General features: G+C 49.8%; 1 protein-coding gene across 1 annotated transcript in view; it reads left to right on the top strand.

Moving 5' to 3' along the window:
* Positions 1 to 10,153, top strand: part of Dop1b (DOP1 leucine zipper like protein B) — a 95,817-nt gene extending 85,664 nt beyond the window's left edge. The window contains exons 28-36 of the mRNA XM_032900396.1: positions 583 to 692; positions 799 to 945; positions 3,104 to 3,165; positions 4,103 to 4,231; positions 6,016 to 6,152; positions 6,706 to 6,758; positions 7,298 to 7,459; positions 8,895 to 9,024; positions 9,684 to 10,153. Of these exons, the coding sequence (XP_032756287.1) occupies positions 583 to 692; positions 799 to 945; positions 3,104 to 3,165; positions 4,103 to 4,231; positions 6,016 to 6,152; positions 6,706 to 6,758; positions 7,298 to 7,459; positions 8,895 to 9,024; positions 9,684 to 9,935 (1,182 nt within the window). The 3' untranslated portion in view covers positions 9,936 to 10,153. The remainder of the gene's footprint in view (positions 1 to 582; positions 693 to 798; positions 946 to 3,103; positions 3,166 to 4,102; positions 4,232 to 6,015; positions 6,153 to 6,705; positions 6,759 to 7,297; positions 7,460 to 8,894; positions 9,025 to 9,683) is intronic.
* Positions 10,154 to 13,856: the final 3,703 nt, after the last annotated feature.

Below are 13,856 nucleotides of genomic sequence, written 5' to 3'. Positions count from 1 at the left end.
TATGCGGGAAGCAAGGGTACGGTGCCAGTGAGCTTCCCCCAACCAGGCCTCCCTTAGAGCACCTCCACGGGCTGCAACATGTGGGTCTCGGTGACACCCCAGATCACACTAGAACAGCGCCAGATTGTAGCGTGGCACTTGGCTTGCCACTGCAGAAGTCTCTGTTTTCTTTTTTTTTGGGGGGGGGCACAGGGAGTGGTTCAAGACAGGGTTTTTCTATATAAACCTGGCTTTTTTAACTCACTGTCTAGACCAGGCTGGCTTTGAACTCACAGAGATCCACTGGCCTCCATTTTCCATGTGCTGGGATTAAAGGCGTGTGCCACCATAGCCCAGTGTCTCTTGTTTTCTTCTCTTTTCAAAAGTATATTATTGATCTGTTTGTTTGTTTGTTTTTCTGTGCATTGGTACCTTGCCTGCATGTATGTCTGTATTAGGGTATTGGATCCCCTGGAACCAGAGTTAACAGTCGTGACCTGCTACTGGGTCCCCTGGAAGAGCAGTCAGTGCTCTTAACCACTGAGCCATCTCTCCAGCCCCATGTCTTGTTTTCTTAAAGGAATTCTGCCTCATTTCTTTTAGGTTCTGGCCTCTCTCCTGGACATGGTTTATCGCAGCGATGAAAAAGAGAGGGCAGTGCCGTTGATCTCCCGCTTGCTGTACTACGTGTTTCCTTACCTGCGCAATCACAGGTGACGCTCGCTCGCTCACACGCTCACACACTGTCATCACGCGCGCCCACATACAGAGCTGTGTCCTCTGAGAAGTTTTCTTTGACCCTGCGTTCTCTTCCCTTAGTGCATACAACGCCCCCAGCTTCCGAGCCGGCGCCCAGCTGCTGAGCTCCCTGAGCGGCTACGCCTACACCAAACGGGCATGGAAGAAGGAGGTGCTAGAACTGTTTTTGGACCCCGCTTTCTTTCAGATGGATTCTTCTTGTGTTCAGTAAGAAACTGTGTTTCCATAAACATGTGCTCTCTTTAATCCCAGATCTCAGGAAGCAGAAGCAGGCAGCTCTCTCAGGCCAGCCTGGTCTACTGAGTGAGTTATGGGCCAGCCTGGGCTACAGAGTTCCAGGACAGCCAGAGCTACACAGAGAAACCATGTTTTGAAAAACAAAACAAACAAAAGAAAACAAAACCCCATGTACTCAGAGTCTTCAGTGCTTGGGTGCATGACCCGTGGAGTGGAAATGAAAGTAGACCATTGTGTCACCTCAGCTCCTTGGATGTCCCTGTCATTTTGGTCATGTTAGTCCTGTGTTTGCTGAGAAGATAACCCTTTATCAAAGGATTAATGAGCCTGTCATTGGTAAAGGGTATGATGGAAGGTTCAGGAACACGTTCATCTCCATCATGAAAGACTTGGCCCTGTTGAGCCCAGAGCCCAGAATGTCTCTGGCAGTATGTCTGCCTGGCTTCCTGGCTCATGCACACCATGACAGTAGTGGGCGAGGGACATGGAGACCCTAGGGGACAAGACACTGAGCAAGATGTTCCTGTGCCTTTTCCTCGGAGAGCAGGAAGCCTGCTCAGGGCCTCCTGAAGCCCCGGCTTCCCGGGGGTATGTGTATGTGTGCTTTGAGTGAGTGTGATTATATGAGCTCGTGTGTGCACAGCTGGGGGCTGGAAGGTCACTTTTTGCACCACACACTCACAGATTCAGACTCAAGCCCTCAGGCTTGTGCGGCAACCATTTTACCAACCCAGCCACACTGCGTTAAAGTGGTATTTCATTTAATCGTGTGTGTGCGTGTGTGTGCATGTGTGTGCACGAGTGCGTGTGTGTGTGTGCATGAGTGCACGTGTGCATGTGTGTGCACGAGTGCATGCGTGTGTGTGTGCACGATGCATGCGTGTGTGTGCATGTGTGCACGTGTGCATGTGTGTGCACAAGTGCATGCGTGTGTGTGTGTGTGTGCATGAGTGCACATGTTGCATGTGTGTGTGGAGATTAGAGGACAACCTGTAGGAGCCGTTGTCTCTGAGCATGTGGACTCGGGATGGAGCGCAGGTCCAGGAATACTGAGGACATGGTATTAGTGCTCCTTAGCGCTCTTGCCCTGCTCTATGTTGTTTCCTTTATGGAGAGCTGGAGACATTCATTTCACTCCATATGTTGGGGTTATGAGAAAGGCCTTTGCTTGGCCAGTTCCTCCTACTAAAACCATGAGGGTGTCACCTCTGTAGAGAGTGGGACCCGAGATAACGGAACTGATAACTCATGCACAGCCAACTCCACTCAGAGCACGGCTTACACTCTGAGGGTTAAGGACAGTCACCTGGGTGAGTGTTCTCATGAGGTCAAGCTGTACACAACACAGACGAGCTGCACACGGGGAAACGTGTTCCCCATAGAGCTGCACGCGTGAAGGGAAGCTGAGGCACTTAATTGAATAGCAGCAGCAATAATGAGGAGTCTGAGGTAGACTCCCTGTCCGTTACACCACAGAGGAACATGGGAACACGCCGCAAGGACAGTTCTGTGTTCTGAGAAAACTGGGGTCATGATACTCTTGTTTCCTTGGAGTGGTCTCACAAGTGCTCAACATTCCCACATGACTCCATTCCCACACCATGTTCTGACAAATGTGGGTGACAAGATTCCAGAGAGCAGATTTCTTTTTCCTAACGTTTTACAGACTCATTTTCTGTGGGGGAGAATGTAGTATATGTGTGGGGGCTTGGGGGTTGTATATGCATGGGACGGGGGGATGTGGTATATTGTGGGGTGTTCATGCTCCAGTGTACACGTGTGCAGAGACCAGAGGTGGATGTCTGATGTCCTGCTCTAGCTGTCACCCTCCACTGTGAGACAGGGTCTCACTGAACCATATGCAAGGCTAGCAGCCAGCAAGCCCGTGCTCTCCGTCTCCTTCTCCACCATGCTGGGGCTGCAGGCGTGAGTGAGCATCCAGGCCTGGCTTTTACCCAGTGCTGTGGTTTGAGCTTGGGGCCTCCTCAGGCTCACACAGCCATCTCTCAGCCCCGCAGAGCGGTTTAGTAGCTCTTGGAGGCATCGGAGGCATGTTATTTTCTTGATGCTTGTAATCAAACTGTCATCAGATGCATATTTAACTAATTGTGCCTTCTCGTACATTCAGCTGGAAGTCCATCATCGACCATCTTCTGACTCACGAGAAGACAATGTTTAAGGATTTGATGAGTAAGTCTCTAGTCCGTTGTCACACTTGTGGTGCCCTCATGCTGAGTTTCTACCCTGTCCAGCTCTCTCCATGTGGCCCTGGCTGTTCAGGAACTTGGCCTTGAACTCGCAGAGACCTGTGTAGCTCTGCCTCCCCAGTGCTGGGGCTAAAGATGTGCACGGCACGCTCTGGCCCGGCAGACTTCTGTGATGCTGAGTGGAGAGCTGTTGGCAGGCCTTGACTGCCCTGTGTGTCCCAGCTTCCGGTAGACGGTGCTGCTGAAAGCCTCTAGGCCACAGCTGGCCGCCTTTAGTTGAAGGTCGTGAGTCTGCTGTCATTTATTACGAATGCCTCTGGTTTTCAGGTGGAGTCTCTCTCTGTAGGTGGCTGACTTCACACCCTCAATCCTTATGCCTTGGCCTCCAAATGCCAAGGTTATGAGTCAGCACCTCGATGCCCAACTTAGATGACCACGTCCACACCTCCCACTCTTTCCTGACATCTGACACTGTGTGTCGTTACTGAAATGAGTGGATTGGTTTCATTGTTGTTTGGGGGCACAAATTGGATTTGGTGGAATTGTTTGGTTTTGGCATTTTGTTGTTGAAAAGGTCTTGCCCTTTGGCCCAGAGTACCTGGAACTCATTCTATAGCCCAGGCTGGCTTCAAACTGCTGGCAGTCCTGCTAGCATAGCCCGAGTGATACGATTGTAGACATGAGCCACCGCTCCTGACTGAGATGGTTTGTTTCAAGGAGTGCAGGGTTGGCTACTGTGCATTCTCAAAGGGGTCCCACCGCTCTCCTCTGCTGTGCTTTCCTCACACAGGAAGTGGGGGTCACAAATTGGATTTCCCAGGTTGTGCTCCTTCCCCCCCACACTGTGCTCCCCCCGCTATGTTCCCACCACTCTCCCCCATGTGCTCCTCTCACAAGCTGACTGCTGTGCGTTTTTCCAGACATGCAGAGCAGCTCCTTAAAACTCTTCTCCAGCTTTGAGCAGAAGGCCATGCTGCTGAAGCGCCAGGCCTTTGCTGTCTTCAGTGGCGAGCTTGACCAGTACCACCTCTACCTTCCACTGATACAAGGTAGGAGCCCATCCCAGACTGTGTGCATCAGCCACGGAGACATGGCACTGCTGGGGATTTCATGGCGAACAAAGATGTCACAGCTCTGGGGCCTGGAAGGTCCAGACGTGCATGTGACCAGGGGTGTCTAACACAAAAGGGACCAGACTTGTCCCCTTGTCCCTTTATGCTAGGACCAAACCCACCACAAGGGCTTTGATTACCCTCATGAGTGGGTAGTCACTGATTAATGGGGCGGATGTTGCACCCCAATCCTTTTAGTTTGAAAATCCCTTCTCCTCCCTGTTTCCCATGAGGCCCAGGGGAGTTGTAGTGATACAGAAACTGGGCTTTGCTTAGGCCAGAAACCTTCTAACTGCAGGTTCCTGTTTTTAAAACACAATAGCTACTGCGTTGTATCATTACAGCAGGGTCAGATATAGTGAGTGTGTAAACACACATGCCTGTACTATTCACTAAACAATAGCCCAAGATATTGTCCCCCAAAACTTCATTTCATTCATTCATTCATTCATTTAGAGACAGGGTTTTTCTGTGTAGCCCTAACTGTCTTGGCACTCACTTTGTAGACCAGGCTGGCCTCGAACTCACAAAGATCTGCCTGCCTCTGCCTCCCAAGTGCTGGTACTAAAGGTGTGCACCACCATGCCCAGCTCACAGAGTTAAAGAGAATAAAAATGAATGTTTTAAAAAGGGATGAGAGGGTTGGGGATTTAGCTCAGTGGTAGAGCACTTGCCTAGCAAGCGCAAGGCCCTGGGTTCAGTCCCCAGCTCCAAAAAAAAGGGGGGATGAGAAAGGGGATGCTGTGAGGGGATGTTGAAGGAGCCACTTTAGAATGATCTCCAGAATGTAGGAAAAATATGGCTTCTAGGAGTTTTGTTTGTTTAAACAGCCTTGGGGAGCACCAATGGGGAGTTCCACTTTGAACACAGTGTACATGACAAGGGGGAGCCAGATTCGACTTCGGTTCTAAGTTAGAGGCTGCTGTCAGCAGCACGAGGCACGCCTTAACCCTGAGCGGCCACCGTCCTAACCGGGATGGCCCTGCCCATAGCCGGGTACAGGTGGCTCAGAGCGCTGCCTTGGCGACAGCAATGGAGAGATGGGTATACGGTGGTGATGGCGCCGTCACGGCTGCTTGAGGATGAGATGCAGTCCGTGGCATGGGGACAGCCATCAATAATGTGGGCACTTACTGTCATCAGGACAGGTGGAAGGCTGAGGCAGGCCCCTGTGTTGGAAGCTAACCTGGGCTACAGAGCAAGACCCTGTTGGGTGTTTATGGCACAAACACACACCCTTTGCTTCTCCCTGTTTCCCAGGAGTCTCAGACTGGCCTCAAACTCTCTGTGGATGATAGGTGGTGCTACCATGCCCATTTTGTGTGGTGCTAAAGAAGAAACCATGCGTGATTCCATGCGTGCTAGGCAAGCACTGGGCCTACTAAGCTGCACCCTCCATCCAGCACTGGGCCTACTAAGCTGCACTCTCCACCCTCCCCTCCTTATTTTTTTTTTAAGACAAGGAGTGGGGGTCACTCGATAGTCCTGGTTAGCACAGAACTCACTATGTGGAGCAGACAGGCCCTGCACTTGTGGCAATGCTGCCTCAACCTGGGAGTACAGGCGTGGTGGGCCGGCTTGTGTAGGAAGCTAGGACTCATCTCTACACTGGGTTGTCGTCAAAATGTCCACACTGATCACAGTTTTATTTTTCTTTCGTGGCTAATCAGAACCCCAAACTGCATATTTGTGTGACTTCTCTAAAATCTTCTTTTCCCTAGAGCGCCTGACAGACAACCTCAGAGTCGGACAGACGTCCATAGTTGCTGGTCAGATGTTTCTTTTTTTCAGAGTTCTGCTGCTAAGAATCTCTCCCCAGCACCTGACCTCGCTGTGGCCCATCATGGTGTCTGAACTGGTGAGTGCGCGCTCCACTGTCAGGCAGGATTGGCGCTTTGATAAATGCCTTTCCTTTTCTTTACTATTTTTCGGGGGTGTTAGTTTTTGGTTTTTCAAGGCAGGGTTTCTCTGTGCAGCCCTGGCTATTCTGGATCTTGCTTTGTAGAGCAGGCTGACCTCAAACTCACAGAGATCCCCCTGCCTCTGCCTCCAGAACACTGAGATGCCCCAGCTGTCCCTAAGCTCACTTGGATGTTATCTGTGGTTTCCTTCTGTGGTTTGTGGTTCTGCTGCTCAGTCCTGGGGACTCCGCCCTGTCTGGCTCCGTTCTCACATCTGCTAGGGGTTGGCTTAGTTTCATTTCTTTTCGTTTTGTTTTGTTTCGGTTTTTTTTGGAGATAGGGTTTCTCCAAAGCTGGCCGCAAACTCAGAGATCCCCCTGCCTCTGCCTCCGGAGTGCTGGGATTGAAGGTGTGCGCACCCACTGCCTAGCCTGCTGTTCTTTACATAGATAAACTTAGGTGAACGTGATCTCTCCCAAAGAGTAACTTGAATACCATTTTCTCCCTAAGATCCAGACATTCATACAACTTGAGGAAGATCTGAAAGAGGAAGAGGAGTCGAGGTAAGCCATGTAAGCTCCCGGTGCACGCTGGCAGGTGATGAGTTAGATGTGGGGTGTGACTGCCACACCTCCTGCTGTCCTCTGGAGTCCTCGTGGGGGCCCAGCCAGTGTTATGATGTAGGCATTCATTTCATGTGTGTGCATGTGTGCCTGTGTGTACGCATATGCACCATGTCCATGCGGTGTCAGAGGAAGCCTGTGGAAGACATCACTTCCCGCAGTCGTGAGCTCTCCAGTGGGTGCTGGGAACCAAAGTGGCATCCTCTAGAGCAGCAGCAATGGCTTTAACCGCAGAGCCAATCTAACCTCTCTCTCGGTTTCAGACAGGGTCTCATATACCATCAGTTGTCTCCAAACTGGCTCTGTCCCTGAGGGTAACCTTGAATGAGTCCTCCTGTCCCCACAGCCCCTCGACAGGCATGCGCCGCGGTGCCTCGTAGTCTCCAGATCCACTAGCAGGGAAATGTGTCCTAAGGACTTTCCTAAGCAAACCAAGTTCAACAGGAACGTATAATGAAAATTTCCTTTTGAATTTATAGAAACAGCAACAAAATAAACAGAGTAAAAGTGCCAGCTGCTGATGGGACTGGGCCTTCAGGCGGGGCCGTGACCCCCAGTGACCTCATCATGTACCTCTCCGCTTGCAAGTTCCTGGACACAGCGCTTTCCTTCCCACCCGACAAGATGCCCTTGTTTCAGATGTAAGTGGGATGAGCCTTTGAAGTCCTTTGAAGTCCAAGTTTTCCCTGCTGTCGGGCACTTCACTTCTCTTTCATGTATAGAGAGTGTGTGAGAAGCTGCTGGATCCGAGCATCTTGTGAGCAGCGAAGCCTGAGTTTCAGATTTCCCCAGCAGCTGTGGCTTCCTGGCTTGGCTCACAGTCCTGTTTGTGCATCATCTCTGTGAGATTCAGCACTTTCACTGTCTGCTGAGATGGCCTTGCCACTGAACGCCTGTGACTGGGTCACTGCCAGTACGCAAGTGCCTGCGTGTGCACGTGTGTGCATGAGTGTGTGTGTGTGCCTGTGCGGCGTGTGCGTGTGTGTGTGTGTGTGTGTGTGTGTGTGTGTGTGTGTGTGTGTGCGCGCGCTCTCGCACTTGCTCCTGCGTGTGTGTGGCTCCTGTCATCTGCTGCAGTTAGATGTGGAAGCTTTATTTGGAGTGTGGCCTCTCAGGTCACTTGGCCTCTTTGGCACGCATTTCCCTCCGGCTTAAAACAGCTGTTGCTGCCTTGGGTTTCATGCCTGGCCCCAGAGGCGACTGGTCTCTAGCTTGCCCTGACAAAGAGAGTAGTGATCGTTCAACACTTGTGCATTCTCTTAAACAGCAGACTGAAAAGGCCACACACGATAGCTTCCATGTGTGTGATATTCTAGAAAACAGCATCATAGGAACAGGAGCAAAGGGCGGTGGCTGCTGAGGACAGTTTAGGGCAGTGAGGCCACACTGGTCCTGCTGGGGAGAGACCAGTAGTCTTGCAGCATCAAGGGGGCCATACTTGGGTGAGTTGCTTGTTGGTGTAGGTCAAGCACTTGCCACAGACTGCTCTGTATGTGATGTCTGCAGAAGAGCTGTGCATGACCACATCAGATCTGAGGAAACATCACTCTGTTAGGTTTCCCTGCAAACTAAAAAGAAAAAAAAGGAGGCTGTGTAAGGAAGGGTTTCCCACAGCCCCTGTGAACAACAGCCTTATGTATGGTCACCAAAGCTGGAGACAGCCTGCATGTCTATCCGCAACAGATGGACAGGCAACATGTGGTTTATCCATGTGACGAGACATCAGTCAGCAGTAAAGAGAGACAAGAGCCTGCCGCCTGCTCCTCTAAGAACACACTGGGTGACAGAGGTGGTCCTCTAAGAGGCATGTCCCATTCCACTCCTGCAAGTTCAGAATGAGAGAAGTGCATGGACAGGAAGTCAGTCAGAGGGCTGCCTAGGTCTGTGCCCCAGAGGCTGAACAGTAATGGCTGAAGGAAGTAGGACTTCTAGGGTCAATAAAGCTCTGAAACTGATTATGCTACACATATATAATGCATCTATGAAAGTCGTAGAATGTAAATTACACCAACCAAACCTTTGCAGACCGTTTACATGAGCCCTGCATCAATGTGCCTGGCTGTTTGTTTCCTGCAGTTATAGATGGGCATTTGTTCCAGAAGTGGACACTGAGCACCCAGCCTTCCTGTCAGAGCTGGAAGAGAATCACCAAGAGTGCAGACCTCACACTGTCAGGATTCTAGAACTTCTGAGGTTAAAATACGGGGTAAGTGCTTTTAGAAATGACACCCTCAGGCCAGAGATGTAGCTCAGCTGGGAGAGTGCTTGCTTGGCGTGAGGCGCCCTGGGCTGGATGTACAACCATGAATAACTGAACAGAGTCCTGCGTACCTGCAGTCCCAGCACTTGGGAAGGAGAGGCAGAAGGATCAGAAGTTGAGGGTCATCCTTGGGCACATAGTGAATTCAAGGACAGCCCAGACTATGTAAGACCGTGTCTCTAATCATCATCATCATCATCATCATTACTGCAAAGGAGAAAAGAGTATGCAGTATGAAGTCCTTAATGTCACTTGGGTTTTAAGGGCTTCAGAACGTCTTCTCATAGCGTTAAGGCTTGGGATGTTTAGAAGTTCCATCCCTGGTTTTTTCCATGTCACAAACAACTCCTCCAGTTACTGGGAACTAAGGCTGGGTTTCCCCTGTGTCTCTTTGGCTCTGAGTCTGGGAAGAGGAGGTGCCTGCTAGGAAGAATGGCCAAGCTGGAGTTGCGTGGGACTGAGGAGGAATCCCTGGCAGAAAGGGTTAGAGACCTAGAGTGTGAGGCTCACATTAGCCGGCCTGGCTGACAAGCCCTGCCGCAGGTGTGCTGGGAAGGCATCGCAGAGCTGCCCAGGTCACTTGGTGGCTTCCGGTCTTTCTGCAGGAAATCAGCAGCTCCGAGGAGATCACCAGGAAGAAAGAGTTTCCTCTCTTGCGCCAACATTCAGTTTCCTGCATCAGGCAACTGATACCATTCTTCAGGACATTAAACTGTGCTTTCAAAACCCAAAGCCAGCTGCCTGCTGATGTGCCGGGAACCACAGTGCCAGAGTTCCCTGTCGCAGACAGCCTGAGGGTCCTGCAGCAACTGGAGGAGTGTGTGGAGCAGGACTTTCTGGAGCATCCGGAGTGTTAGCGCCTGCGCAGGCTTCCTCATTCTCCCCATCCCTGACAAGGACAGGGGTGTTCTATGAAGAAGAGGGGAGCTGGGGGATTTGAGTCAACCCTGCCAGCCCTGAAGCAGCCAACCACGCCTCCCTTAAATGCCTTGTAATATATTTCAGTCCCTGTTTGTATTTCTTCCTCCGTTTATGTAATGGAAATAAAATTAATATATCATCTAATGTCCCATAAGTGCCATGTGTAAAGATTAAGTCCTTTTGTTCCTTAGGCAAACACATAGGTCTTTCTCTGCTATTTCTCCAAAGCTTCATGCAAATCATTTATTGGGTTGACAAGATATAAGCAGGCGAAAGCTTTCAGGGCCCACAGTGGACAAGAGGACAGATCTCCCCCCAGATTGTCCTCTGACCGCCACACTGGTACACACAAGATAAATAAAGTGTAGTTTAAAATTAGTTAAAAACAAAACAAAACAAAACAGAATAGGGGTACTGAAAAGATTTTGGGGAGCTGGGATACAGGAGCCTGCCTCCAAGCTTAAGGGCCAAATTCAACACTCAGAATCCATATGGTTGAAGGAAAGATCCAACTCCTGAAAGTTGTTCTCTCTCTCTCTCTCTCTCTCTCTCTCTCTCTCTCTCTCTCTCTCTCTCTCACACACACACACACACACACACAATTTAAAGGAGTTTAAAAGTTGTTGGTTTTTTTTAAGGTGGTCAAAATTATTATTTTTAACATTTACACCAACAGCCTTTTGTACTGTACTTTGAGACTTAAAAAAAAAAATTTAACAGTAATAGCCTAGTGTGGGAGCACAGCTGTGGTAGAGGAGCGCTTGCTGGGCACCCACAGAGTGTGTAATTGCAGCACTCAGGAAGGGGAGGTAGATCAGAGCGTCATCCTGGGTCACAGCAAGGTCGAGGCCAGCCAGGACTCTCGGTGTGTCAGTCTTGCCTGCTGTAATCGAATGCTCTGTTCAGTTGCATAAGAACTAGGCGGTTTCAGACTCAGACAGTTATACATGAATGTAACGTTTATTCTCCAGATGTAATCGACATCCTGGAGACTTACTGCTGAACAAACTCACCCCTCCTAGTTCTTCCTGAACTCTGGCTGGCTGGTTCAATCCTGTTACTCTGGCTCAGACTCCTCTCCAAACTGAATGATTCAAACTGGCTCATCTTGGCTTCTGACTGAATTGCTCTGCTTGGCCTCAAACTAACTCTGGCAATCCGTTCTGATCTGGTTCCTTCTCGTTCTCTGGCTCGTTCTGTCTTCACCTGTGTCTAGCTTGGTCTCCCTGCAACCTGTCTCTGTAAAACTCTCCTGATGAAACTGGCTCGACTCCACCCCACCCCACCGCTCTCCTAAGTTGCCTCTCCTTCCTGTATTATTGTGAGAGTTGGGCATATCCTATCTTTGACTCATTCTGTCAAGTCTTTCTCTGATTTGTCACTTTGCCTCTCAATTAGAAGTCGCTTTCAAACATGGCTGCTTCCTTCTACCAAGCAACTTTACCGTCATTGTTAGGAATTAAAAGTTGTGTACTAAGGGTGTGTCTGCATTCCAGCCAGAGGGATTCAAGGTGTGTGACATCTCCACGTTCCAGCCTGGTCACACAAACCTAGGTGTTTGGCTGTCCCTTGCTGCAGCAGCCTCGTTGCTGGATAAAATTCCTGTACACTTGGCTGCAGCTCCAGTGCTCTACTCCTTCCAAGTCTGACAGCCACAGAGCGCTGACCACTGACTGGCGGCTTCCCTTGACTCCCTTCTCCCTCAGATCTCTACCATTCTGCTGACACTGCTGTGCATTAAAATAATCTTCTGGCCTGGCGTCATCCGAGCTCATGCTCCCAAGACTCATTGCCTTCTGCCAACGACCGACCTTACGTCCTGGCTGGGAGCCATGGCTAACTCTGCCAGTGAGCGCCATGTGTCTTCTCAACCTGCCTGCTTGGTGACACTTTTTAGGCAAGAGCCTAGAGTGTAGTCTTGTCTCCAGGCTTCATGAAGCAGGCAGTCCTACTCCTATACTGATCAGTACTGTTCTCAGGTTTTGTTCTGGCTCTGAGACGAGTTGTTTCTTAAATTTGTCTTAATTGTGTGTGTGTAGGTTAGAAGTCAACTTGTGGAAATCAGTTCCCTTTTATCGTGTAGGTTCTTGGGATTGAACCCCAGTCATCAGACTTGGCCACAAGCCCTTTTACCCACTTGCTGTTTTGCCAGCTGTCTTAGGGTTTCTATTCCTACACAAACATCAGGACCAAGAAGCAAGGGCTTATTCAGCTTACACTTCCATGTTGCTGTTCATCACCAAAGGAAGTCAGGACTGGAACTCAAGCAGGTCAGGAAGCAGGAGCTGATGCAGAGGCCATGGAGGGATGTTACTTACTGGCTTGCTTCCCCTGGCTTGCTCAGCTTGCTCTCTTATAGAACCCAGGACCACCAGCCCAAGGACGGCACCACCCACAATGGGCTGGTTCCTCCCCCCTTGATCACTAATTGAGAAAATGCCTTACAGCTGGGTCTCATGGAGTTATTTCCTCAAGGGAGGCTCCTTTCTCTGTGATAACTCCAGCTTGTGTCAAGTTGACACACAAAACCAGTCAGTACAGCAACCCTTTCTTAAATCTTACTCCTTCTATGCAGTAAAAAGTAATTTCTGTCCTTGGTCTCAACATAGCACCGGGGCTCTCAGGACTTCTGATCTCCCTAAATAAGGACTGAAAATTATATGTAAAACAATATATATGCAGGCTCTCTGCCTGCCTGCTGCCCATGGATTAGCATGCAGCACTCTCTACTGCTTGAGTGACATCTCTGTCAGCTTTCCTGACGTGATGATCGTAAGTTAATTCTGAAAGCATAAGCAAGCCCCCAAGAAAATGCTTTCTTCTATAAGGGAAAAAAAAAATACAGATATGTGGGTAGTCACACAAAAGTCTGTTAGAAATTTCATGAGAATTATGTGCAAAGCAATATGCTTAAAGTATTTTTTATGTATACGGGTACATTGTCGCTGTCTTCAGACACACCAGAAGAGGGCATCAGGTCTCATTACAGATGGTTGTGAGCCACCATGTGGTTGCTGGGATTTGAACTCAGGACCTCTGGAAGAGCAATCAGTGCTCTTAACTGCTGAGTCATCTCTCCAGCCCCGAATGCTGGCTTTTTTGTATCCACTGCAAGCCCTATAGTCTAGTTTGAGCTCATTTCTAAACAAATGGAGGACCTGAGACCTGTCGGATACCTAAGAGAACTTTACCGATTTCTGCAAATACCAACAACAACCTAACCTATATTCATTACCGGGTTCTTCCTGGATAGACTTATCCAGGGGACCCAAGAGGAAAGCATCCCAGTGAAGATGTGTGTGCAGATCTTCCCTGGGGCAGAGGCTGGAAGGGGCGGGGTGTGGACTCGGCTAACGGCTAACGGAGCTTGACTCTGCTCTATCCTGGCAGATAGCCATGCCTCACTTTCTTGGTTTCATTTTGCCTGCTTTGTTTTTGATACAGTCTTACCTATGTCAGGGTGGCCTCAAACTGTCACTGCATCTGAAGAAGACTTTGAACTCCTGATCTTCCCACCTCCACCTTTTACATTCGGGGATTACAGCCCAGTGTGATTCTCTCATGGCCACTCCGTGTTAGAGCTCAAACCCAGGGCTAAGCCAGCACCCCCGGAATATTGGCACCTCGGGTTGATATCTTCCTTCTTTCCAATGAATGCATTCGCATACCCACATTGAAGTCAGTTCGATTCCTCCCAGAAGTGGTGAAATTTGACCCAAAGAACCACCACCCTGGGGCGAGCAGTGTTTCAGCAGAGGCAGTGCTAGCCGTGGGTAACAGCCCAAGAGTTTAGGAGACAAAGACCCAGGGGTGTTGGTGTGAGTAAAGGCTGTGTGTGCAGGCGTGAAATGATCCCT

The sequence above is a fragment of the Rattus rattus genome, chromosome 4 (assembly GCF_011064425.1).
Source record: "Rattus rattus isolate New Zealand chromosome 4, Rrattus_CSIRO_v1, whole genome shotgun sequence".
Lineage (NCBI taxonomy): Eukaryota > Metazoa > Chordata > Mammalia > Rodentia > Muridae > Rattus > Rattus rattus.
Note: the sequence above shows the minus strand (reverse complement) of the source record. Positions and strands in the feature narration are given on the sequence as shown.